The 25,501-nt window shown below is 43.1% G+C and overlaps 1 protein-coding gene across 1 annotated transcript in view; it reads right to left on the bottom strand.

The window, feature by feature from the left end:
• Nucleotides 1-25,501, bottom strand: part of LOC126266645 (nephrin-like) — a 336,835-nt gene that overhangs the window by 65,463 nt on the left and 245,871 nt on the right. Inside the window, exons 6-8 of the mRNA XM_049971078.1 lie at nucleotides 14,811-14,956; nucleotides 10,777-10,921; nucleotides 3,173-3,303 (exon numbers count right to left, since the gene is read on the bottom strand). Coding sequence (XP_049827035.1) covers nucleotides 3,173-3,303; nucleotides 10,777-10,921; nucleotides 14,811-14,956 — 422 coding nt within the window. The remainder of the gene's footprint in view (nucleotides 1-3,172; nucleotides 3,304-10,776; nucleotides 10,922-14,810; nucleotides 14,957-25,501) is intronic.

The raw sequence follows: 25,501 nt of genomic DNA on the forward strand, positions 1-25,501 counted from the left end.
GTGCGCACGGACGTAACTGTACGAGTGTGCAGTTGATGCAAATAACCACGTGATATACCAGCAAGGATATTTTATTTAATGGTGCGTTTTTTACTACGTTCAGTAGCGCTTGAGAAGAGACGTAGAACGTTGGTAAATGTTAACGGTGAAACGGAAGATGTAAGAAACTGTACCAGATAAGAGGGGAGTCGTCTGATGGTACAGAGCAATTTTCGCCCTCCTGGGCTATGTTTACATGTAGGTGCAAGGCTGGAAGTGTATGCTGACACACTACAACCACATGTGTGTTCCAGTGACTCTCTACTCTGGGGTCCAGGAAAAGGGATTGGGTCGCTGTGGACTTGAGAGTATGGCTTTTTTGAAATAAGTCAGCTTCTTTTGATCAAGAAATACAGAAAAATGTCCCGTTTTCGTAGCGTTATATGTGCCAATAAAAAGTTTCAGTCAGATTCGTGCAGTTTCATATTTGTCAACAGTGTACCGATTGTATTTTAATGTTACAGCTGTTCTGCGCAAAGTAACAAATTCTACAATGTAACAGACGCAGGCACCGCATACGAGTGTCAGGAACTACCGTAGACACGAACCACCACATATCGCAATTAATTTGCTTTATTACTAGTTTCACTATATAGACGACTGACCCCTAACGGCAACACGCTAAAGGTTAAAAGATGAACTCAACACCATCGTCAAGCAGTTTTTGTGTTGATCATGGTGCAGAACAGATCTTTGAATCTTTAATGTGTTGTCATGAGAACAATGAATATCTGGCGATGTTCTCGTGTGTGGAGTGAAACTACTAATACATCAATTAATACGGGGAATACAGGGCGCGTGACTGTTCATCTCTAATTTCTTTAATCACTATGTTTTACGAGTCACATAACGTATAATTTAAGTTTGAAGTGCACTTACGTTATTTCATTGTGTATTCAGCACCTGTATGCACACATTACATACAGTTTCCACACATTGGTATGCAGTTGCAGAGTTGCTCCGTGAAGAAGGTAGCACTGATACCTGTCCTCCACCGTTACTCTTCACATATGGTCGTGTATTGTGCATCTGAAATGGGTATCATGTCTTGCCGGAAGGACGTTCAATACCTCTACCTCAAAATCCTCACTATCGTGCTGGTTGCTGTTCAGAGCTATCAGTGGAGATAGCAGTGGTATCATAAACTGTCGCACCTACCGTTGGTATATAATGAACTAAATTATATTAGAGCAGAAAGCATTATTAGTGTTTAACGCTCCTTCACAATGATACATTAGGCATGGACCCCAAACAGATCGTGCGAATAAATGGACGAACCTAGCAATCATCTCAAGCAATTTAGGCAAAATGCGGAAAATCTAAATCTGGACGTTCAAACGGGTATTTGAACCCAGACTCCCGAATGCTGGTCCAATGCCTTAACCACAATATCGTCTTGCGTGGTGTCGACATGTTTGCTATAACAGGTGGACAGGTCAATTTTCCACTGGCACTATTGCCTCATGTTTTGGCGCAGCACTTCCGTCGAAAGCATTCACATGCCCTCTCCCAGCTGAAGTATTTTTGGGTTCTGGAGAATGGAAGTTAATACTGTCATCTGTGAATCACCCGTCTACCACGCAACATACGGAGTCGAACCGTAAACACAGTCAGGTCCACGCCAGTGTCAGTCTTGTAACATTGTGGACTGAAGCAGCATTGTCCGTTACTGTCATGAGGGCAATGAGGCGGTCATTGCATTTTGTGATGAGATTTCGTTCTGTTTATAAGGTATTCATTGTGTAGAGCTGTCATCCTAAAGTTTGGTACCACACATGAATCACTGTTAGAAGGATGTCACTTCTGCAGATGGCACGGTTTCCAGGTGTCTTACCATTCTTCTAAGTTTGCCTTACCCAGATACTGATAATGCGAGCCTTGAGGACTTGCAGGTAGTTTCACGTTTTAAGACAAATCTTCGCAGACTGAGCCCTGGTTTTACGTTGGCATATCCAATCGCACCACAAATAACGCTTCTACTAATAGAGATGGGGCCACCAGTGGACATAGACAAATGGCTGTGGTTATTGCAGTCGTTTGAGACATCGACTTAAGATCAAATTCTGAATTCAAACAAATAGTGTTAAAGGAAAGGAAATCGGTAAACATAATAGATCACATAATAGAGTGAAAAGTGATATCAGCTTGCTTCACAGGAATACGAGAGTTAGAGGGTCAAAGTAGCTGACTTGTTACTTTGTTTGCAAGAGCTTAGTAGGCAGGAAAAATTGATTTCATTTTTGTTTTCCAGAAAATAATAACATAGGTACAGAACATCTTAATTTAAGTGGTTTTAGGTTTGCGGTGTATTCACACACATCCAATGTGGGTAAAGCAGGTGTTATCAGATTCATAAAAACTAAGATAAGTACAAAACTAGAAATAACAAAATTCTGTGTAGATCGAAATATAGAAGCATGTGTTTGTGAGGTAACACTGAGAAAAAAATTGTGATTGTTGCAGTCCACAGGTGTCCGCTAGGTAGATCGGAAATTCTAATGAAAATTTCGATGAATTATTTTCCTGTCTGTCAGAGAGATGGAAGGGATTTCTAATTTGTGGTGATTTTGAAGTAAGTTCCTTTAAGAATCTAACGTAAAAAATCACGTAGTGTCGCTGCTAGCCACTTAGAACTTAGTATGTCATAAAGTTCTCAACCGGATTCGCTGAAGATAGTAGTACCCTTTGTAATTTTGCTACCTAGTTTTCAGTGAAAGTTAAGCGAATTTGTAAGGATCTGCCACAAAGTGTGCGTCAGCTACTGGGGGTCGAGAAGCGTCGTGTTGTGACATAAGGGTCATAATAACACATACGGAAAGGGATCGTGAGACAGCGTAGCCGTGCTGGGCTTTTTCTAAAAAGTGACTAATTATATCTATTCAAAAGTTGTTTCATGCAGTTCCTTGTGGATGACTGGATGATATAATTTCTACGAACATTATCTTGCCACTATGATACAAATAGGAGGAACATCTGTCCTTTCAGACAGAGGAAAAGATATCTTTTACGGTGCACTTACATGAAAGTAGACCTTAGAGAATCTACATTTTTTATCGTGCATAGAATTTGCGTAGTCCTAAGTGCCGTTCAAACTAGAATAACATGGACCTGGTTTCTAGATTTTTGTACTTACGTTGTGCAGCCAGGAGAGCCTACGCCACGGTGGGTTGGCCCTGACTTGGCACTCAAAGTACACGTCGTCGCCCTCTTTGATGTCGTCCGCGTTCAGTGTGGATCCCAGGAGGAGCGACACTATAGGTGGATCTAGGGGGTGGAGATTTCAGCCTTTACTGAGATGTACAACAGATCAAGCAGACAAAGCAATACGCTACAACATACTTATCACGTCAAAAATAATCATGAAATTGTGTAAAATGGTAAAGTAAGAAGCTTCACTGTTGTAACACACATGTACAAAATTCCTCTCACTAACTGCTGATATAACTTTAAGGATTAAATTCCATGTCAGCATACAACCATCAGGGTTACATTTTAAGACAACTTGTCAAATTTAAGTGCACTTCCTTTTCGTCTCCATATCGGCAAAATAATCCATAATCGAAAAGTAATAGAAATTACTGATATTTTATGTTGAATATCTACCGATTAAATACTTTATTTCGAAGTGAAATGCATATATCATACTGTGACTTCCTAACTACTTAATATTAACTCAATTTTACGTAGTTGGTTGACAAAACATGATAAAAATGTGTTCCCTATTTAATATCGTAACTAGGGGTTACCTTGGTTTATTAAACTTAGTATGTGGTATTAAGTAATGGCATATACCACTATTTATGATAACTGCGAGGGGGCTTTCCTGTAGAACAAATACTGTTGCAAAAATAAATTTTAGAATTGGTTCTACATCTTTCCACAATCGCATCATCACATCCTTCTCTGCTATTATATTTATCTGTTTTATGTTCTGTCTCAAAGCTGCAGTTCACACAGCAACAAATGCAAAACCAAATCTACATTAAATCAGTAGCTTATATATCTTGCTTTCACATTAATTATTATTTGATAACGCTACAATTTTATTTATGTATCTCAGAGACTGTAATGTAGAACAAAACTCAGGAGACCAAGTGAAAATAAATGAAACCGAATTTTATATACTGAACTTATTCAAAAACAGTTCTTCTTACGGGGCAGCCGCATCTGTATAAATCCATGTCATAAAATGAAGAAACTGCACAACAGTTGCTTAATGCACAATCTTTCGGCACACTGAAGTTTCATCATCGGGCAGAAGCTGTAATAATAAAACTGTTCTGTTACATGCGAATGGGATGGTATCTACAAGCCTGACCTCAGATAAGAAACTATGCGATTAAAATTTCTACATTAAAATAAATTGAAAGAGACAACGGGGCCTCACGTACAAATAAAATCACTTAATCATCTGAAGTTATCCGTACCCCAGTGTTGTCATGGAACCGATCGTTCCTTGCAAAAATGGTAAAAGGGACCTAAAAAAATCCGAAAAAGAAACAGATATAACAACCGGACAACAAAAGTTACCAAAATAATGAAACATGCAAAATGTTATACAAATGGAGGGAGGAGAGCAAATCACGTATTGCGTGGAATTACTTACACAGACTCCATAACTAGTGTACCCCGTGCTGCTCAACCGGCAATACAAACTGGAAAACTATAAAACAGTAAATACTATCCGTGAGAGACTAAGCCGCATACGACCGAAACGCAGGGGTGCTATGAACCAGACATGAAATTGGTGAACTGTTCAAACTGGAAATCTGCCTGGTTAATGTCATAATTAACTGGAACACTTTTGTGATGTAGGTCTATGAGTTCATTGAGTTCATTAATTGTATCGAGATGCTGGAAGTGAATACTTCCTAAGATTTCCGTTTCTTCCACAAATCTGTGTATCCCACATCCTTCTGCAGGGTGTAAGGCAGTTAAATCATCGCTAATGTGCTGCAGAAATGCATCGTCAGAGCTGATCTGGAATCGGCCAGGGGTTTACGTTCTTTAGTCTCGTATAAAAATTCCTGCCTGTCTGGCCAATTTATCAGCTCTTGCAAAACAGGTTTTTATCACACTCCCTATGATAGACTCTAGGATAGGAGAAAGAATCCTGTTTGAAGACTTTATGGTTCGTGAAACTACGGGGTGGTGAGGTTACATATTTGAGAATTTTGATGCAGGTTTTCTAAAATAACGTTCTTACTTCAGGGAGTCTACATGATTAAAAAAACAGGTAAGCTCTAATAATACCAACATCGCAGTAGGTACCACCATGGCTACCTTTGGTGTCAGCCAAACGTGTACTAATATAGCTACAGACGAAATATGTGGCATCGTTCTTGAAAACCTCAGCGCTTTAATTATTTTAAATTTGGTGACTGGCCATAAGTGTGTCCCCATCACCCCCCACCCCTCTCCACGAATTGCAGTGTAGCTAATATTTTAAAGTCTAGTTTCGAGTATGAGTTCTTTTTACTCTGGAGGAGGAATCTAAGGTAGTATGTTGGCAAAGTTACGTTGCTGTCATTTTTGTTCAATATGGAGCAAGTAACAGTGTGACAATTTCCATAAAAATTTAATACATTCCATGGAAAGATTTCTTTTCCTGTTAAGCATCAGATTCACGGGACGTTGTCATAATTAGACTTAGAGATTACCTTAAACGGCGGTAAGGTCGAGTTTGACATCTATAGAAAAGAGTCTAGTACTGATTTAGTTATGAAAGTACCACTAGACCACGCGTTTAAACATAAAACTGCTACTTTCTGGTCCATCCCATTCAGGTTAAATAATTTTCCTCTCACATCAGAGGAACAAGGAACAGAGTGCGGTATAATCACTCTGAAGCCAGCAGAGAAAAAGAAAATGCACATGTTTTATAAGATGCCCAGACATGAAATCGTACCAGAGAGGATTCGACAGAAACTGATGTCAGCCAACACAGTTCCAGAATTTTTCATATTAAAAAAATTTGGCCAGTATGCTAAGGAACCGTGAAGACTTCAAAAAGGATGTTTCCTCCTAACCTGGAGTGTATCTAAATGAATTCAATAAAAGAAACTTGTGTAAGAGCAGATAAATTGGTCAGACATGCAAGAATTTTTATACGGTATTTACAGAAAATAGAGACTTGCCCAGTTCCAGGTCAGCTCTGATGGTGGATTTGATTGACAACCAGCATCAGCTGCAACAGGTTAGCTATAAGTTAACTATCTCGCACATTGCAAAGAAAGATCGGATGCTCAGAGTTCTGGAAGTAACTGATATCATAGGAAGTCTTCGTCTCTATGCTCTCGATACAATTAATGCATACACAGACCGCAACAACAAAAATATTTCACCTAATTATGACATTATCTAGGCACATTAAGCTGTATATGTAACGTAATAATTTACTTGTTTTTTAAATGTACATGTCATCTTCCTTCTTAATTTTGTGATCGTTCCTTCTCCTTTCTGTTGTTACCTCCCGCTTTTCCAATTTAAACAGTTCACCAATCTCATGTCTGGTTCGTTCCACGACTGAGATTCGGTCGTGTGCGGCTTAGTACTCGCATCTAGTATTTGCTGTTACATAGTTTTTCCGTTCGAATACCCGGTTGTGTATCATGGGGGAATGTTTGTTACGGAATCTATGTAAGTAACTCCGCGCAATATGTGATTTTCTCCCCTCCCTCCATTTGTATAACAATTTTCATGTTTCGTTATTTTGGTTATTTTGATTTCCAGTTGTTATATCTGTTCCTTTTTAGCATTTTTTAGGTGTCTTTTACCATTCTGACACGGAACATGTGATTTCACGACACGACAACACTGGGGTGAGGATGTCTTCAGATAATTAGGTGATTTTATTTGTAAGTAACGCCCCGTTCTGTCTTTTAATTTATTTTAATTTAGAAATTTTAACCGCGTAGTTCCTTATCTGATATTTCAGTCTTGAAGAGCCCCTCCCACTCACATGGTATAGAATATTTTTATTATTACGGTTCACATCAAATGATGAAACTTCCAGTGATCTGGAACCAAGAGTGTACACATAAAAGACTGTGGATTAAGCAACTGTTGTGCTGTTCTTTCAATTGACGGTATACGTCAAATCCGTTTCGGGCTCTATGGCCGACGGCGGTTTGCTTGATAATCGAACGTTTCGGCAGCACGAGCCGCTAACATTCCCAGAGAATTATTGTCTATAGCTGATGGTTGATTGAAAGATGTTTCACGGTTGTAGGTGGTATGTACTAACTGTGGTCATGTCCGCAGGATTTTCTTGGTCTCGGTAATCGAACATCCGCTTAGCAAGGGACTTTCCTTTTTCTTGTTGTTAGCGTGCGTGAAGGTGTCGACTGCTTCTCTGAACAGAATGGAATTGTAATTTCTTTCCACAGATAGAGCTTCAGTTATTTACAAAGTTCCATTAAATCGATGAATGCTCATCGACCACCAATTGATTCGTCTGTCTCAGCTTGCAATTTTGTTTATGTTTCTTGATTCTCGTGTTATCGTATCGTCCCGTTAGGCGACATTCATTTTGTCGCAACTTCAACGTATTCGAAAAACCCCTGTAGATATGAATATGTCTTGTCTGTCGTTTGCTGATTTGAAACACTCCCAGTTTTTCTCATTCGGTTTGAATAATGTTTATGTGCCGTGTTTCGGGTGCCGTGTACTGAGAAACAGGGGCGATTTTTATCGTTAACTTGAAGATATATGACATAATGAGCACGAAATTTATTTTTTAAAGGTGTAAATTCGCTTGTGTTCTGCTTTCTCACACCTGCTATTTGCGGAATATTGATTGCTCCTAGGTACGCATTCAAAGTGCGTAACGTTTACGAGATGCCATTGCTCACACATGCTCTGCTGTTTACGACATGTTATTCTGTTTGCGTTCAGTAGAGGGGTGACAGCAGCAGAGGTAGCCACAAAATTTGCGTCGTGTGTGGGGCTAACGCCACTGGACAGAGCAAGGCTAGAGAATGGTTTTCTCGTTCTAAGGAAGATTGTGTTGTCATTTGTGACTCTGCACTTGAGTAATACATTCGGGGTTTGCGAAGATGATTTAGACGCATTAATCCTCGATGGCTCAAGTTGCTGCACTCGGACACTGCCATATGTCATGAACTGTGATCACTCCACCACGGTGTGATTTTGCATGCAATGGAGGAGGATCGGAAACGCGGTGATTGCATACCTCATGATCAAAGTCAAAATCGCAAAAGTCACGGGGTGTGCAATATGTGCATCTCTGCTTGCTCGCCATCAATTAGCAAATGAACAAAGCCGACTATTCCTATCCTGTATTGCTAATGGCGAGGAAAAATTGTGTTTTTATGATAACATAAGTAAAAGGAAGTAATGGTTGAGCCCGAACTAAGCAGCAACTCCCCGTACAAAGAACTGTGCGCATTCGCGAAAGGTAATGTTATGCATCTGACAGAACAGCGGCGGTATGATGTAATATGAATTGCTTCGCCGACCTGTAACCATCACTGCTGACATTTGTTGTCAACAACCGCAGATGCAATCGAAGATGAAGACCAGGAGGACTGCGTAAAGTAAAGTTACTCCACGATCCCCCCCCCCCCCCCCCACAAAAAAAGAATAAAAAAATTCTGCTACTCTGAGAGGGAGAGGACGCCTACTTGTCATCGGCGAATTCGTACAAATTCGTGGTACATGTAGGTCAGACAGGAAAGTGCCCCAAGTGAGAACTTCAGATGGCTAAGCGTTTACGAAATAAAAGGAATTTTGATTTGTATCTATCACCATGTGCCACTTATCAATTGTCCGTGTGACAGTGTGTTTAGGAAGGGGTGTTTCGCTCAGTGGTAAGAAAATTGATTCGAAAGGATCGCGGGTTCGACTCCTCCCGACGGCCAATATTTTAATGCTCCTTGGCAATGCGTACATTGCAGACGTCAGAATTTACCACAATGCCATATAGGTTATTTTGTATTTCTATGTGCACAACATCAACACGTTCCCTTGTACGCGTTAACTACAAACCCTTTTTAATAGTTTTCAGTCCCGCATGCCATCTTATGCCAATACATTTGTGCTTATATAAATTAATAAAATAACCTATGTGATCTTGCGGTTAATTGTGATGTCAGTAGTGCACGCATTGCGAAGGAGCACAAAAATATTGGTCGCTGGGTGGAGCCGAACCTGCAACCTTTTCAATGCGAATCCGAACTCTTATTTGTTTTTTGTTTTTTGGAGGGCAGCTAACCCTCTACCGAACACGCTCAGCTACCGTGCCAGCACGCTGAGCCAAACACCGCACGCTGAGCTACCGTGCCAGCACATTGAGCCAAACACCGCTTGCTTTCTAAACACACTTGGTGATAGATCCGTATCAAAATTCCTTTTATTTTCTAAACTCTTGGCCATCTGGAGCACTTCCTTGTCTCACCACGCCATAAATTTGGACGCATTCGGCGATGACGAGTACGTGTTCTCTCATTGTGAGAAACAATACTATAATGGAGTTTCATAGGGACGTTATTCAACACACACCTTATTCAACTGTTCTTGCGCCAGATTTTTCACCTTTCCCATTCTCTACCGAACAACCTTCAAAAACTCCCTTTCGAGACGAAACTGCCCTCCGAACATGGCTGAACGAGTTCTTGACCTCAAAACGACGTGAGTTGCACAGTTGCATAAAGGAAAAGTTACCCCAGCGTCGACAGACTGTTGTAAATAGTGTAAACAATGAACTATAATATACTGGGTGATCAAAAAGTCAGTATAAATTTGAAAACTGAATAAATCACGGAATAATGTAGATAGAGAGGTAAAAATAGATACACAAGATTGGAATGACTTGGGGTTTTATTAGAACCAAAAAAATACAAAAGTTCACAAAATGCCCGACAGATGGCGCTTCATCTGATCAGAATAGCAATAATTAGCATAACAAAGTAAGACAAAGCAAAGATGATGTTCTTTACAGGAAATGCTCAATATGTCCGCCATCATTCCTCAACAATAGCTGTAGGCGAGGAGTAATGTTGTGGACAGCCCTGTAAAGCATGTCCGGAGTTATGGTGAGGCATTATCGTCGGATATTGTCTTTCAGCATCCCTAGAGATGTCGGTCGATCACAATACACTTGCGACTTCAGGTAACCCCAAAGCCAATAATCGCTCGGACTGAGGTCTGGGGACCTGGGAGGCCAAGCATGACGAAAGTGGCGGCTGAGCACACGATCATCACCAAACGACGCGCGCAAGAGATCTTTCACGCATCTAGCAATACTTTTTTGTTGTTGTTGTTCTAGTGAAACCCCATACAATTCCAAGCATGTGTGTCAATTTTTACCTGTCTATCTACATTATTCCGTGGTTTATTAAGTTTTCAAATTTATAGTGACTTTTTGATCACCCGGCATTAATATGACTAAGATCTCTGTTCCGTTTATCTGTTGTGTTTATTAAACTTTTGGTAAAACGCTACGAACTTATGCAACAACCCACAGATGAAGTTCAGAAACGCGGACGCGTGAATATATAAAAAGGAAATGCATTCTGTGAAAAATTATCGGAAAACAAAAACAAAAATTAATAATATGAACCTTCCTCAAACGTATACCAAGCGTTTCCAGGGCCAAAAGGGTGTTGAAAAGTACGAACTTTGGCGCTTGTAATAAGGACAGTCACGCAGCGTTAAGGATGTGCGGGTAACTTAATAGTATGAGGAGAGAGGTGGGGAGAGAGCGGAGCGGCTTACAGACGACGGTGAGCGTGAAGCTGGTCTCGAGGTAGGCGCCGGTGACGTTGGGGTTCTCTGCGCGGCACGTCACCACCTTGCCGTCATCGTCCGTGGCGGCCACCAGCGTCAGCTCGCTCACCGTCGTGTTCTCCGCCGTCTCCTCCTGCACAACACATGTCCACAGATACACACAGCAGTACGCACACAATCCACATGGCGTCGCTGCAAGTGTCAGACATTTGCCAGCACAGCTTACAGTATCCTGCTTTCAGATTTGCCACAATTAGCAGACCGACTGGTCCTCAGGTGCCTACAGCGTAGTTGAAGTCGGTCTCGTTTAACGCTGTTAGTTATGGAAACTTCATTCACTACCTGTTTCGATCGAAACATTCATCATCAGCTAACATAAAACTATTACAGGAAGCAACAAAGCTGTAAGGTCAATTGTGAAATTAGAATTGAAATAACTCATCTGTGTCACGTGTCATAAAGAAAAAAATATATAACCAACGTGGCAACTTTCTTAATCGTTTATTACAAATCCTCTGCATATACAGAGGTGACATGAATAAATCACAATTGCCAAAACACTAAATATCGTTTCAAATAGCTCACGCGTATCGGGTGGAAGACAGCCAGTGCATAATACTCTGCAGCCAAGTGCTTGTAAATTGCTATCAGTGCAGCACCGTAGATGCTTCACTGAAGTGTGTGCCCGACTGAATCAATGCTGATTCGTTGCCATTTTTGTAGCTCAAAGCGCAGTCCACACAGGAGGTCTGTCATGTTACCTGTCGCTTACGACAACTGCACTTCATGAAAAGTTACGCTCAGTTTCGCACACGAAGTCAAACAAGGAATAGCAAGAATCAAAAACCGGGAGCTGCTTGAGAACTTCTCCAGTGATTTCACATTGAAGTTCGAAGAAATTATCCAAGAAGATCGTCGTGTGACAATCTATCACGTGGCACGTATTCTATCTTCTTTCCACACAAGTGAGTAAAACATCGTTCGTAAGCTGTTGAATTCTCATAAAGTATCGACGCCTTTGAATCTTCCGCCATTAGCCTCCTGAGTGTAAAATAGGACAATCGACGCTGCACCAACACGAAGTGTGTCATATTGTCAAAACTTCAGCACCACGTTAAAGCTGTTACAGCTACATATCACACTAGCACTCTGCGAGAATTCCGATTGGCCATAAACCGCAAATGAATATGATTTCTGACTCATACGGAAAGACAAATACGACAGTTAACGCAAAATTTCATTTTGCATGATTGGAAAATCCAGTGCAGAGCCCCGGCTTAGCGTCAAGTGATTTTCATACGTTTGCACCGAAATTACAAAACGTAACACCGTTCACGTCTGCCACAGACACAATACACACTACAACTCACACGGGACGACGATCACCTTCGTTTTCTTGCTCCATGCTCTGTGTTGGTGTTTTGCTCTGTCAACCTATCGATTTGTTTCTATACCCTACCCCTTAACACATCTGTCTTTACATGACACTTTCACAATTCCTAGATCGGGGCCAGCGACGTCCTAGATATTTCCGTGTTAGACGCACACTTGCATTCGATTGGCCCTCCGTGACACACCGGCTGTAGAGAAAGCTTCGCAGCAGGAGAGGCCCCTGCCACGTTTGTGCGGGCCACCCGTTCTTCGCGTCTGGTGTATTGGAAGGACTTCTGCGGGCTGGCTGCAAGTTTCCTGGCTAGCTAGACCGTGCAATCGTTGAGTCGCTGACGCTGTGCTTGCTGCAGCTTGCTCGCAGAGATGTATTACGTGGACGCTTCGGCTCCTGATCGCTTCGCTAGACACCTCAACTTCCTTTGTAGAAGTCTAATCAAGCTAAACATTGTCGTACGTGAAAACAGGAGAAGGCCGAAATCATGATTGTACAGTAGAATAAAAAAATCTATATACAGTCTAATGGCGGAATCTTCATTTAAATACACACATCAAAAGACGTTTTGCATCACCTCGGTTCCGAGAGTTCAGGAACGCGTACAGAAAATTGGAATATAGATCAACATAAACATCATTTGCACCCTTTTTATTGTTCATGAAAACCACACATTGCATGTTGTACCACCATACGGCGAGACCTTCAGAGGTGGTGGTCCAGACCGCTGTACACACGGACACCCGTAATACCTAGTACCGCGTCCTCTTGCATTGATGCATGCCTGTATTCTCCGTTGCATACTATCCACAAGTTCATCAAGGCACTGTTGGTCCAGATTGTTCCACTCCTCAATATCCATTTGGCGTCGATCCTTCAGAGTGGTTGGTGGGTCACGTCGTCCAAAAACCTCCCTTTTCAATCTGTCCCAGGCATCTTCGATAGGGTTCATGTCTGGAGAACATGCTGACCACTCTAGTCGAGCGATGTCGTTACCCTGAAGGAAGTCATTCACAAGATGTGCACGATGGGGGCGCGAATTGTCATCCATGAAGACGAATGCATCGCCAATATGCTGCCGATATGGTTGCACTATTGGTCGGAGGATGGCATACACGTATCGTACAGTGGTTACGGCGCCTTCCGTGACCATCCGCGGTGGGCGTCGGTCCCACATAATGCCACCCCATAACAGCAAGAAACTTCCACCTTATTGCACTCGCTGGACTGTGTGTCTTAGGCGATCGGCCTGACTGGGTCTCCTCCAAACACGTCTCTGACGATTGTCTGGTTGAAGGCATTTGCGGCACTCATCGTTGAAGAGAACGTGATGTCAATCCTGAGCGGACCATTCGGCATGTTGTTGGGCTCATCTGTACCGCGCTGCATGGTGTTGTGGTTGCAAAGATGGACCTCGCCATGGACGTCGGGAGTGAAGTTGCGCATCATGTAGCCTATTGGGCACAGTTTGAGTCGTAACACGGCGTCCTGAGGCTGCACAAAAAGCATTATTCAACATGGTGGCGCTGCTGACAGGGTTCTTCTCAGCCATAATCCGTAGCGGTCGTCTACTGCAGTAGTAGCCCTATTGCGGTCTGAGCGAGGCACGTCATCGACAGTTCATGTCTCTCTGTATATGGCTCGTTCAAATGGCTCTGAGCACTATGGGACTTACAGGTGTGGTCATCAGTCCCCTAGAACTTAGAACTACTTAAACCTAACTAACCTAAGGACATCACACACATCCATTCCCGAGGCAGGATTCGAACCTGCGACCGTAACGGTCACGCGGTTCCAGACTGAAGAGCCTATAACCGCACGGCCACACCGGCCGGCTCTCTCTGTATATCCTCCAAGTCGTAAAAACATCGGTATGCTTCACTCCGAGACGCCTGGACACTTGCATTGTTGAAAGCCCTTCCTGGCACAAAGTAACAATGCGGACGCGATCGAATCGCGGTATTGACCGTCTAGGCATGGTTGAACTGCAGACAGCACGAGCCGTTTACCTAGTTCCTAGTGGAATGACTGGAACTGATCGGCTGTCGGACGCCCTCCGTCCAATAGGCGCTACTCATGCATGTTTGTTTACATCGCTGGGCGGGTTTAGTGACATCTCTGAACAGACAAAGGGACTGTGTCTGTGATACAGTATCCACAGTCAATGTCTATCTTCAGGAGTTCTAGCAATCGGGGTGATGCAAAACTTTTTTGACGTGTGTAGTATTACACGATATGCTCTGAACCATGGTAAATTAATCATCGGTCGTTTATAGTTAGAATAATAATCGAGAGTGTCTTTTTTCGTCACTCGGTTCACCGAAACCTTTTATTTTAAAGTGATTGTAAATGCTGCCCTCAAGTGCTAATTTCATTGTTAATGAATGTCAATAATGTAAATCAGTTATGATTGCAAATTTTAGAATCAAGTGCCAAGTTTATTGTTAATGAAAGTCAATGATGTAAATGAATCGGGATGGACAATTTTTAAATCGAACGGTAGTGCACGAAGGCTCTGGTTTCGAGGAAAACAGTGTCAAAGTGGTTTGACGTTCAGTGTCATGCTACTGACTTTCGAGTACCAGGACAGGATGACCACGCCACCTCCGGAGCAGCGGCACGCGGGTGGCAGACGTACCTTGGTCCTGCGCAGCGGGCGCGACGCCTTGTACCAGGTGAGCACCGCCGGCGGCCGCGACCCCGCCGTCTCGCAGCGCACCGCGTAGCGGCGACCCGCCACCAGCTGCCCCGGCCGGTCCAGCACGCGCACCCACAGCGGACGCACTGCCACACACAAGAAGGCACGCGTCACCACCACCACCACCAGCACACTCACTGGACCACTCTGCAGCTGAGCTGGCGCTGTAATCATGGCTACCGAGGGATTACAACTTCATGCCATATGTAACATGGACTACGACCTGGTCACCTCCCGTTAGTAGGTAGTGCTGTTCACGATAGGTTATACCGAGCACGCATCGTGGCTTAAAGCGTAGTCTTTGATGAAGTACTGAAAAAGTAGGTGAGGAATGAATTTAAGGGAGTTACTCTGTGTCACTGAAGAATAATTTACGTGGAAGGAAGAGAATGGTAAGGGAAGACGAGGAATAGACTGTGTCAATCAAGTTCAGATTTAGAATACCATTTGAGTTGAAGGGATGTTTACTTTCGAGTGCTAAGGTCATAGCCGATTTCGGACTATTATATGGCTATCACATGTGTGGCAGTTTTGTGCTGCTACCCCTAGCGCCGCGATGGAGAGTACAGGATGCTGTGTACCACCATCGAGTGAAGAGCATGGATTGGTACACCGCTTCCTGTGTTCTCCATAGTGGTGATAGAGGTCGCAGCACAAGATTTCCAGACCTGACAATGGGCATGTAATACCCCAAAACCGGTCGTCGTCTAAGCACTGGAAAATAAAAAACCTTACAACTCAACCCGTTTTTCAGTTTCCACTATAATGCCCAGTTGGGCATGTTCCTTTAGCAGATATGTTTGTCTGTCTAACAAGTTACATAGGATGTTCTATGCAATACTTAAGTGGAGACGGAAACGTTAGCACAGTATAGGGAAAGATGGACGTCTGCAACAAACTAGTCGATAGCTTGGCGACTTTAAGAGATCTGAACCAGTACTTCCATTCATTTCATCAGCATTTTACAAAAGCAGATGAAAGTGTGTTGAACCTACTAATACTAGACGTTGGACTTGTGCGGTGTGGCAGCATACGTCCATGAACACAGATAGACGGATAGTTGAAGTAATTTTCGTTTCAACATAGGTCAACCGTACCTAGAAATTTTTGAAATAACTCCAGAACGGCCTGCTACAATTGACTTCTTAGCTTATTCTCACTACACGTATAGATTTTCGAATTGTAATATTTTCAACTATAACAAAGATAAATTAAACATTTGTAACTGAAAGCTGTAAGTAGTAGTGTAAAGCTCGTTTTGGGGCATTTTGTTAGTATTTGTAGCCTACATTCAGGGGCAAATATACATTCAGGCACAATCATATTGTTCTCTTTCGATTGATAGGTTCGTAGCTTACTGATCTGTTAAGAGGATTATGACCCTCTGGGAATTATTCTTCCTTCTCATTGACAGGTCCTTTCTCCCTTCCTTCTCCCTCCCACTCCTTATCCCAACCCCTCAGATAACTACAACCCTCTCCATTCCACTCGCTGATACAGTTACACTTTCAGGTGTGAGTTGTTGGAATACTCCCTCTCACTCTATCAATTTGATTGACTACTTAATGAAATTCATCATTTAATTAACCCCTACCTTTCAGATATATCCCTCAAACCTATCCTCGCCTCACCAAACCCAACACCTACATGGAAACTGGAGGCTCTGTGCTGCAGAAGAAGTATCTCACAATGGGAAATTCAATTACATACCCGATGGTACACTGTTTAATTATAAAAAAATACATTTTCAGGGGTAGGATGTCTCTTCCTCTTCATTCTCTGCTGTTTAGGAACATTCAGGTCTAGTAAAATACTTCAAAATAAAGTAAGTAATAATCACACTTCTTTTTATCATGATCTTACAAGGATTATGCTGTAGTGCGCCACGGCAACCCCTGTAGATGCTTTCAGCCATGGTTGGACTGAACAGCAAACAAAGCACTCTTTACCCAGTAAACCCATGCAGAATACTGATGCACACAAGAAATGCCTCCAGGTAAAATGCCTGACTGAGAATAGATTCCGCCATCAGCTCTAAGCTGTCGTCCATGTTGAAGAGGAAGGTTCTTAGGAAATTCAATTATATACACTACTGGCCATTAAAATTGCTACACCATGAAGATTACTTCCTACAGACGAGAAATTTAACCGACAGGAAGAAGATGCTGTGATATGCTAATGATTAGCTTTTCAGAGCATTCACACAAGGCTGGCACCGGTGGTGACACCTACAACATGCTGACATGAGGAAAGTTTCCAACCGATTTCTCATACACAAACAGTAGTTGAACGGCGTTGCCTGGTGAAACGTTGTTGCCATGCCTCGTGTAAGGAGGAGAAATGCGTACCATCACGTTTCCAACTTTGATAAAGGTCGGATTGTAGCCTATCGCGATTACGGTTTATCGTATCGCGACATTGCTGCTCGCGTTGGTCGAGATCCAGTGACTTAGCAGAATATGGAAACCGTGGGTTCAGGAGGGTAATTCAGAACGCCGTGCTCGATCCCAACGGCCTCGTATCACTAGCAGTCGAGGTGACCGGCATCTAATCTGCATGGCTGTAATGGATCGTGCAGCCACGTCTCGATCCCTGCGTCAACTGAGGAGGACGTTTGCAAGACAAAAACCATTTGCAAGAAAGTTCCATGACGTTTGCAGCAGCATGGACTATCAGCTTGGAGACCATGGCTGGGGTTACCCTTGACATTGAATCACAGACAGTAGCGCCTGTGATGATGTACTCAAAGACGAACCTGGGTGCACGAATGGCAAAACGTCCTTTTTTCAGATGAATACAGGTTTTGTTTACAGCATCATGATGGTCGCATCCATATTTGGCGACATCGCGGTGAACGCACATTAGAACCGTGTATTCCTCATCACCATACTGGTGAACCACCCGGCATGATGGTATGGGATGCCATTGGTTACACATCTCGCTCACCTCTTGTTCGCACTGACGGCACTTTGAACAGTGGACCTTACATTTCAGATGTGTAACGACCCGTGGCTCTACCCTTCATTCCATCCCTGCGACACCCTACATTTCAGCAGGATAATGCACGACCGCAGGTTGCAGGTCCTGTACGAGCTTTTCTGGATACAGAAAATGTTCGACTGCTGCCCTGGCCAGTGAATTCTCCAGATCTCTCACCAATTGAAAACGTCTGGTCAATGGTGGCCGAACAACTAGCTCGTCACAATACACCAGTCACTACCCTTGATGAACTGTGGTATCGTGCTGAAGATGCATGGGCAGCTGTACCTATAGACTCCATCCAAGCTCTGTTTGACTCAATGCCCAAGCGTATCAAGGCCGTTGTTACGGCCAGAGGTGGTTGTTCTGGGCCTGGATTTCTCACGATCCATGCACCCAAACTGCGTAAAAATGTAATTACATGTCAGTTCTAGTATAATATATTTGTCCAATGAATACCTGTTTATCATTTGCATTTCTTCTTGGTGTAGCAATTTTAATGGCCAGTAGTGTATCAAGTGTATACTGTGCATCGGATGTGAGCTTATCGCAACAAATAAAAGCGAGATCCAGCCGCTGGAAGTTGAATTTTATAAATAAACAACATATCTAAGGACATGTAATTGAATATCCTGTTGTGCTTTCTCTTCAGCTTAGAGCCCATGGCAGAATCCATTCTCAGTAACTCATTTGCCTTGGAAGGAGTTCTTGTGTGCATCAGTATTCTGTATGGGTTTATGGGGTAAACACTGCTTTGTTTGCAGTTCACTCCTACTACGACTGACGGCACATGCAGGCCAAGCAGTGGCAGACTATGGAATAAAAGGAATAGAGAGAGAGAGAGGGAGAGAGAGAGAGCAGGAGTTTTGACAGGAATTTCTCTGATATCAAGTATCAGAGAATATGAAGATAGTAACTCTTCTTGAAACAACAGATACCATTGAAAACTGTGCAGCTTCTCTAGAATAAATGATAATTAATTGAAACCCTCAGCTGCCGACAGGTGTTGTTGATATACCTCGGGGTACACATTTTCAGCTGCCCCTTCAGGGTATATCAACAACACCTGTTGGCAGCTGAGGGTGTCATTTAATTATCAAGTATCTAAGTGTTGCCACCGCTGATGCTTTTATTCAGGGATTAGCATCTGTCAGTCATGGGCCCCTCTTGGACACCAGCACATGGCACAGCTACTGACAGACGCATTGCCCCTGATACACCACAACTCTGGGGGGCCTGCATGGGTTGCATTCTGTGCAAGCCAGTTGATGGTGCGTGCTTGGCAGTCGCAAGATTTTAAATGTGTAGTAATGTGTGATGTGTGTTTTATGGTGGTATTCCTTGTACAGTAGGGATGAAAAAGGAAGTTATCAATTCAGTTACTTCTTTTAAGTGTAATTAACAAGACATGCATCTTCCCAAACAGCAGAGAATGACGAAAAAGAGAGAGCAAACCACTGCAAATCTAATTTTTTTAATAATTGAACAATACACCTTCTGCTATGTAATTGAAGTTCCTGCCATGAGACACTTACTCTCTAGCACATTGCCGCCAATTTCCTGGAAAGGGGGGGGGTATTTGGGGAGGAGGGGGTTGGGGAGTTTAACAGAGGGTAGAGGTTAATTAATCGATGAAATTAATTATGTAGACAATGAAATTGATTGAGTGCTATGAGGTGTTCAAATAACTCTGGGCTGGCAGTATAAAGGTATCAGTGAGGAGAAGGCAGCATGGTTGGAGGTTTCCTAAGAAGTTGGAAGCAGGAGAGGGAGGGGAAAGGGTGGAGGAACAATAGGTTAGGGACCTGTCAAGCAAATGGAAAGTATATCCTCAGGGCATCATAATCCTCTTAGGAGAACAGTAGTTTAAGGCTCTGTTAATCAAAAGAGAACAACATATTTGCGCCTGAATGTAGGCAGCCTGCACTAACAAAACGCTCTGAAACGAGCTTTGCCCTACTACTGCTGTATATGTAGGCAGTTATGGGGTCATTTTAAGAAAACTCTGAACATATTTATTTACGACAGCATTATTTTCTGGAACGTAAGTTGTGGTGGCTCACTACTCTGTAGAGTGGCCCAAAGTATACTATAGGTGGGTCTCGAAGGTGACGTTTTGCTTATGTGGGAGGTGGGGCCCCGATCGTGAATATGAAACCATAATACGGTATATGACTGTTTTCTGGAAACTGTTTTAAATGATTAATTATCTCATTTTATGTTCCTAACATGCTTTTTTCCTCTTGAATTTCAATATTCTCTTATAAAAACGGAAATGAAGTTCGAATAATTCAAAAGCCCACTAAAACGCTACATTCGTGTCATGTGAAGCCAGTGACATCACTGGCTAACTCGTTGCTTTTCAGAGTGATGGCTTGTTTTGGAATTTACATTTTGGAAAATGTGTTACGAATGATGTGTGGTAACATACTGTACAAATAAAATTATAAAAAATCATGAAAAGTTATTTTTGAGCGTTCCAGAGAAAAAGAAAATTGGTAATGTGTGGCTGCACTGTACCGACTAATTGCCACCATGTCGACGCACAAGTTCACTAACTTATTTAAAAATGTGTTGCACTGTGAATTTAACCTTAACTTGGCTACGAGATATGCCTCTCATTGTTACAACGAAGGATAGTGTCATTGAACGAAATTAAACTCCTAGTAGAAATTGTCGTTTTTGCCAGCTACAACTGAATGATTCGGTAGCTAGGTTGTTTTCGACGTGGAATGGTTGCTCAGCAGCCTTCGTCAACGCCTCTCTGGGATGTTTCTCGATGACCATATATTCAGATGCACTGCTAATGCAGACGTTCTCGTCATGGCCCATAGTAGCGGTTCTAAGATCAGAGAGTCACTTGCATGGGTCACCACCTACAGCGAAGGTTCTGGTAGCTGCTTTAACGTCCGCAAATCGAGCGCCCTGGTTATAGGTCAGTGGCTTCCTGCAGACAATGATGCTCCTTTGCGTGTAGCTGATACTATCCGTTGGTTAGGGCTCGATTACGCAAGTGATCTGCAGCGGACAGTTGCCCTCAACTGCCGACGTCTAAGTTCCAAGCTATGAGCTGGGATTTTAGATCACCGTTTACGAGCACTCGATCTTCTGCAACAAACACAATACGTAAATGTATATTTGACTTGACATATCCTGGACGTGACACAGACACTTAGTATTCCACCACCCACGGACCGCCACCTGCCAGCGGCATTGCGTTCATTCGCTTGCCACGGCTTGCTGTTCAAGATAAGGTACGAGAACCTCACCCTCTCGCTGTGCACGGGCGGTTTAGGTCCTTATAATGTGCCTGACAGCGCGATAGTCCTTTAAGTTGACTTTCACATGACGTTGTCGCGCCGTAGTCCTACGCGCCTTACCAGCCTGTTGCTGGAGGTCCTTGCACCACTATCTCTCTCAGCACCTATCCAGTTTTCGAAAATCCCGCCGCCCTTCTTTTACTTACGCCACGTCCGTACTGCGATACTGCCAACGCTCTTGACGTCCACGAAGGCGATCTATGGTTTCCTTCAGCAGCACAGGTCAGAGGATGTGGCTGAGGTGAAGCATCCCCACGTTGACTCGTGTGCCCTCTGGCGATCCTTATCTTGACACTGTCGTCCAGCGCGCATGGCACCTAACTGTCAATAGGAAGCAAGTATGCAAGTCACGCATTCCGAGGATTCAACTCGCAGACGCCGCGTTGTGTGTCGCTTGTGATGTTTAGGACACAGAGGAGCACCAACTGGTGTGCAGATCGGCAAAAGGTGTCTGGTTCCTGGTGTTTGCAGATGTTGTCCCTAATCACCCGTACGACTCCTCATCAGATACTTACGCAAATGCTCATCTTTCTGAACGCGGGATACTTCCCGCAAGCGAAGACAAAGACTGTGAAGTGGATTTGTGGACAAGCAGCTCACTACTTCTTTGCTGATGACGGGAAACGTATCTTGATGTTTGGCAGTTCCTTAATGAACGCCATTGTGCAGTTGTCCGCAGTCCAAAATAAAGACAATTTTTCTCCAGTTTTCTTTGCATTGTCTTCCTTAACCCACCCCAGAGCTGGGGTTTTTCTGTCATGAAGAGTTGATCCCCGCCTCTTCCACATTTAGAACAGATATATTCTCTGGTCATTGGAATGTTCTTCTCGGCAAACATATACGTCGATAGTCTCAATGAGTCTGACGTCTCGCTTCACCCTCCTCCGCGAGATGTCGGTTTCCTGCTACTCTCGGTAGTATTAATGATAATTAAATAGATAACAAAAGAAAACAAAGAAAGAATAAACTATGTTCATTATACCTCTGCTCCACGTTCCCTACGCTTTCCTTGGTTCCTGATAGCTGGGAACGGTACATGGTGGCCAGACCTCGGGTTTCGACGCCTGCCCACTCTGGCCCCACCCCTCCCTTTGGGCGCAGGGGAGGTTCATTTAAAAAAAATAATTGTGGGAGGTTCCTTTTTTAGAAAAAAGTTGTTAGTACGGTAAACCGTCGAGTTTCATAAGATGATGTTTATAGATCCGTGGTTCGAATCCAACCCAAAAATACATTTCAACTTATTTGAAAAGCGACTCGACAGTCCTCTCATATCAAAACCAAATCACAATTACAAAGCTTCTCCACACCGACCAGAGACAATACTATAGTGGTTTTCTTGCTGTTTATATGTGTTTACATTTGCAATCGGTGTTCACACACGTCACGTTATAAAACATATTTTCTAGCTGATATGGCCGCACTCTTCTTACTTTATTAGAAACAGTATTTAATATTCATACTGTCCAGGTACTATCCTTTCTGTTTAAACTTATGCACATTCATCATCTTACATAAAGATGTAGTAAGTCTGCTTCAGACGCTAACGTTAGTTTACAAAAAAAAAAAAAAAATGGTCCAAATGGCTCTGAGCACTATGGGACTCAACTGCTGTGGTCATCAGTCCCCTAGAACTTAGAACTACTTAAACCTAACTAACCTAAGGACATCACACACATCCATGCCCGAGGCAGGATTCGAACCTGCGACCGTAGCAGTCGCACGGTTCCGGACTGCGCGCCTAGAACCCCGAGACCACCGCGGCCGGCCCGTTAGTTTACACACTCGTTTGTGTCACCTGTGTGTTGTACTCGCTTTACACCTCTTCGCATAACCTCATGGTCCTAGCGGACGCAAAGTGATATCTTCCCTAGCATCAGCAATGCATTCCAAAAAAAGTGAATTGTTTGTTCCAGAAGTAAATGCATTTGGTTCAAATGGCTTTGAACACTATGGGACTTAACATATGTGGTCATCAGTCCCCTAGAGCTTAGAACTACTTAAACGTAACTAACCTAAGGACATCACACAACACTCAGTCATCACGAGGCAGAGAAAATCCCTGACCCCGCCGGAAATGGAACCCGAGAACCCGGGCAGTAAATGCATTTATCCCTTGTATATTTCTCAGGGTAAGATTAATGTGAAGCTTTATGTAATACATCTCACAATCGAAACAACTGCCAGAAGATTTCTTACTGAAGCTGTAAATGAGTGGAGCATAAACGCATCAACTTTCGCAAGGCTTCCGCTGCCATGGTTGACAAAATTCTTTTCTAGTTTTACTTAAAAGTTGTAATTGCTTTTTCCATCACTAAATAGCTAAAACGTTTGCAGAAAAAGAACGTAAACACCTAATAACTTCGGGTAACGCTCCTATAACTTCGTCTTATTCCTAGTCTGCGACGTCACCAGGGCATCAGACAGTAATAGAGCGTTTTCGATCAAGTGACCAGATCTTGATATTTAATGATTTTTAAGCCTTAATTACATAACAGTAAGACGCATTTTGTGACATTATTGACCTTAAATGCTTTTTATAATCAATCAGTATAACAAAAATTTGAACCATATTTTCAACATATGAAAATAGCCTATTGTCTTAGTCTACTGATGAGTGGCTTAACTCGACGTCTAGGTTAGGTGTAAAGCTGACAAAATGATGGTGAGAGGGCGAAGCCTACGAATGTGAATTGATCAGAATTCTTATTCTGGAATATATTTTGCGCATGCTGGATTTTACTCGATGGTTTAATCCGCCATTTTGATGTCGTCTTTGATTCAAGCAGATCGTTGGTACCAGAAGGCCAGTATTTCGACAGAAGCTCTCATCCTATGTTCGACCACCACTGCCTGGAGTGAGGATACGGCTTGAAAGTTTCTGGGAGACAGAAAACAGTGTGTTGGACCGGGATTCCAACACAGTATTGAATTATTGTAGAAACAAGCTCTTACAGACCACGCAATTTAGATTAGATAGACGTTACTCTCTATGTTTACAAGCTGCTGATACCTGTCTCCAAGTTCATAAATTTAGCAGAAACTGTTCTAAATGCACTATGTGATCAAAAGTAAGTGGTCACCACCAAAAACATATGTTTTCCATATGACGTGTATTGTGCAGCCACGTACTCCATACCGGCGACCTCAGTAATCATTAGACATCGTGAGAGAGCAGAATGGGAACTCACGGGCTTCGAACGTGGTCAGGTAATTGGGTGTCAATTGTGTCATCCGTATGTACGGGAGATTTCCACACTCCTAAACATCCCCAGGTCCACTGTTTTTGATGTAATAGTGAAGTGGAAACGTAGAGGGACACATACAGCACGAAAGCGTACAGGCTGACCTCGTCTGGTGACTGACAGAGACTGCAGACAGCTGAAGAGGTTAGGAATGTGTAATAGGGAGACATCTATCCAGACATCACACAGGAATTCCAAACTGCATCAGCATCCACTGCAAGTATTATTACAGGCGCGACGTGAGAAAACTTGGCTCTCGTGGTCGAGCAGCTGCTTATAAGCCACACATCACGCCGATAAATGCCAAACGACGCCTCGCTCGATGTAACGGTCGTAAACATTGGACGATTGAATAGTGGATAAACGGTGTGTGGAGTGACGAATCACGGCAATCCGATGGCATGGTGTGGGTATGGTGAACGCCTGGTGAACGTCATCTGCCAGCGTGTGTAGTGCCAGTAGTAAAATTCAGAGGAGTGTGGTCGTGTTTTTCATGGAGGGGGCTTGCACTCCTTGTTTCTTTGCGTGGCACTGTCACAGCACAGGACCATATTGATGTTTTAAGTACCTTCTTGATTACCACTGTTGAAGAGGAATTCGGAGATGGTGATTGCATCTTTCAACACGATGGAGCATCAGTTCATAATACACGGCCTATGGCGAAGTAGGTACACGACAATAACATCCCTGTAATGGAATGGGCTGCACAGAGTCCTGACCTGAATCCTATTGAACACCTTTGGGATGTTTTGGATCGCCGACTTCGTGCCAGGCCTCACCGAACGACATCAGTACATCCCCTCAGTGCAGAACTCCGTCAAGAATTAGCTGCCATTCCTCAACAAACTTCCAGAACCTGATAGAACGTATGCCTGTCATCAAGGCTAAGGGTGGGCCAATACCATACTGAATTCCAGCGTTACCGATGGAGGCGACACGAACTTGTAAGTCATTTCCATCCAGGTGTCCGGATACATTTGTTCAAAAAAAATTGTTCAAATGGCTCTGAGCACTATGGGACTTAACGTCTGAGGTCACCAGTCCTCTAGAACTTAGAACTACTTAATCCTAACTAACCTAAGGACATCAC

This window comes from Schistocerca gregaria, chromosome 1 (assembly GCF_023897955.1).
Source record: "Schistocerca gregaria isolate iqSchGreg1 chromosome 1, iqSchGreg1.2, whole genome shotgun sequence".
Taxonomy (NCBI): Eukaryota; Metazoa; Arthropoda; class Insecta; order Orthoptera; family Acrididae; genus Schistocerca; species Schistocerca gregaria.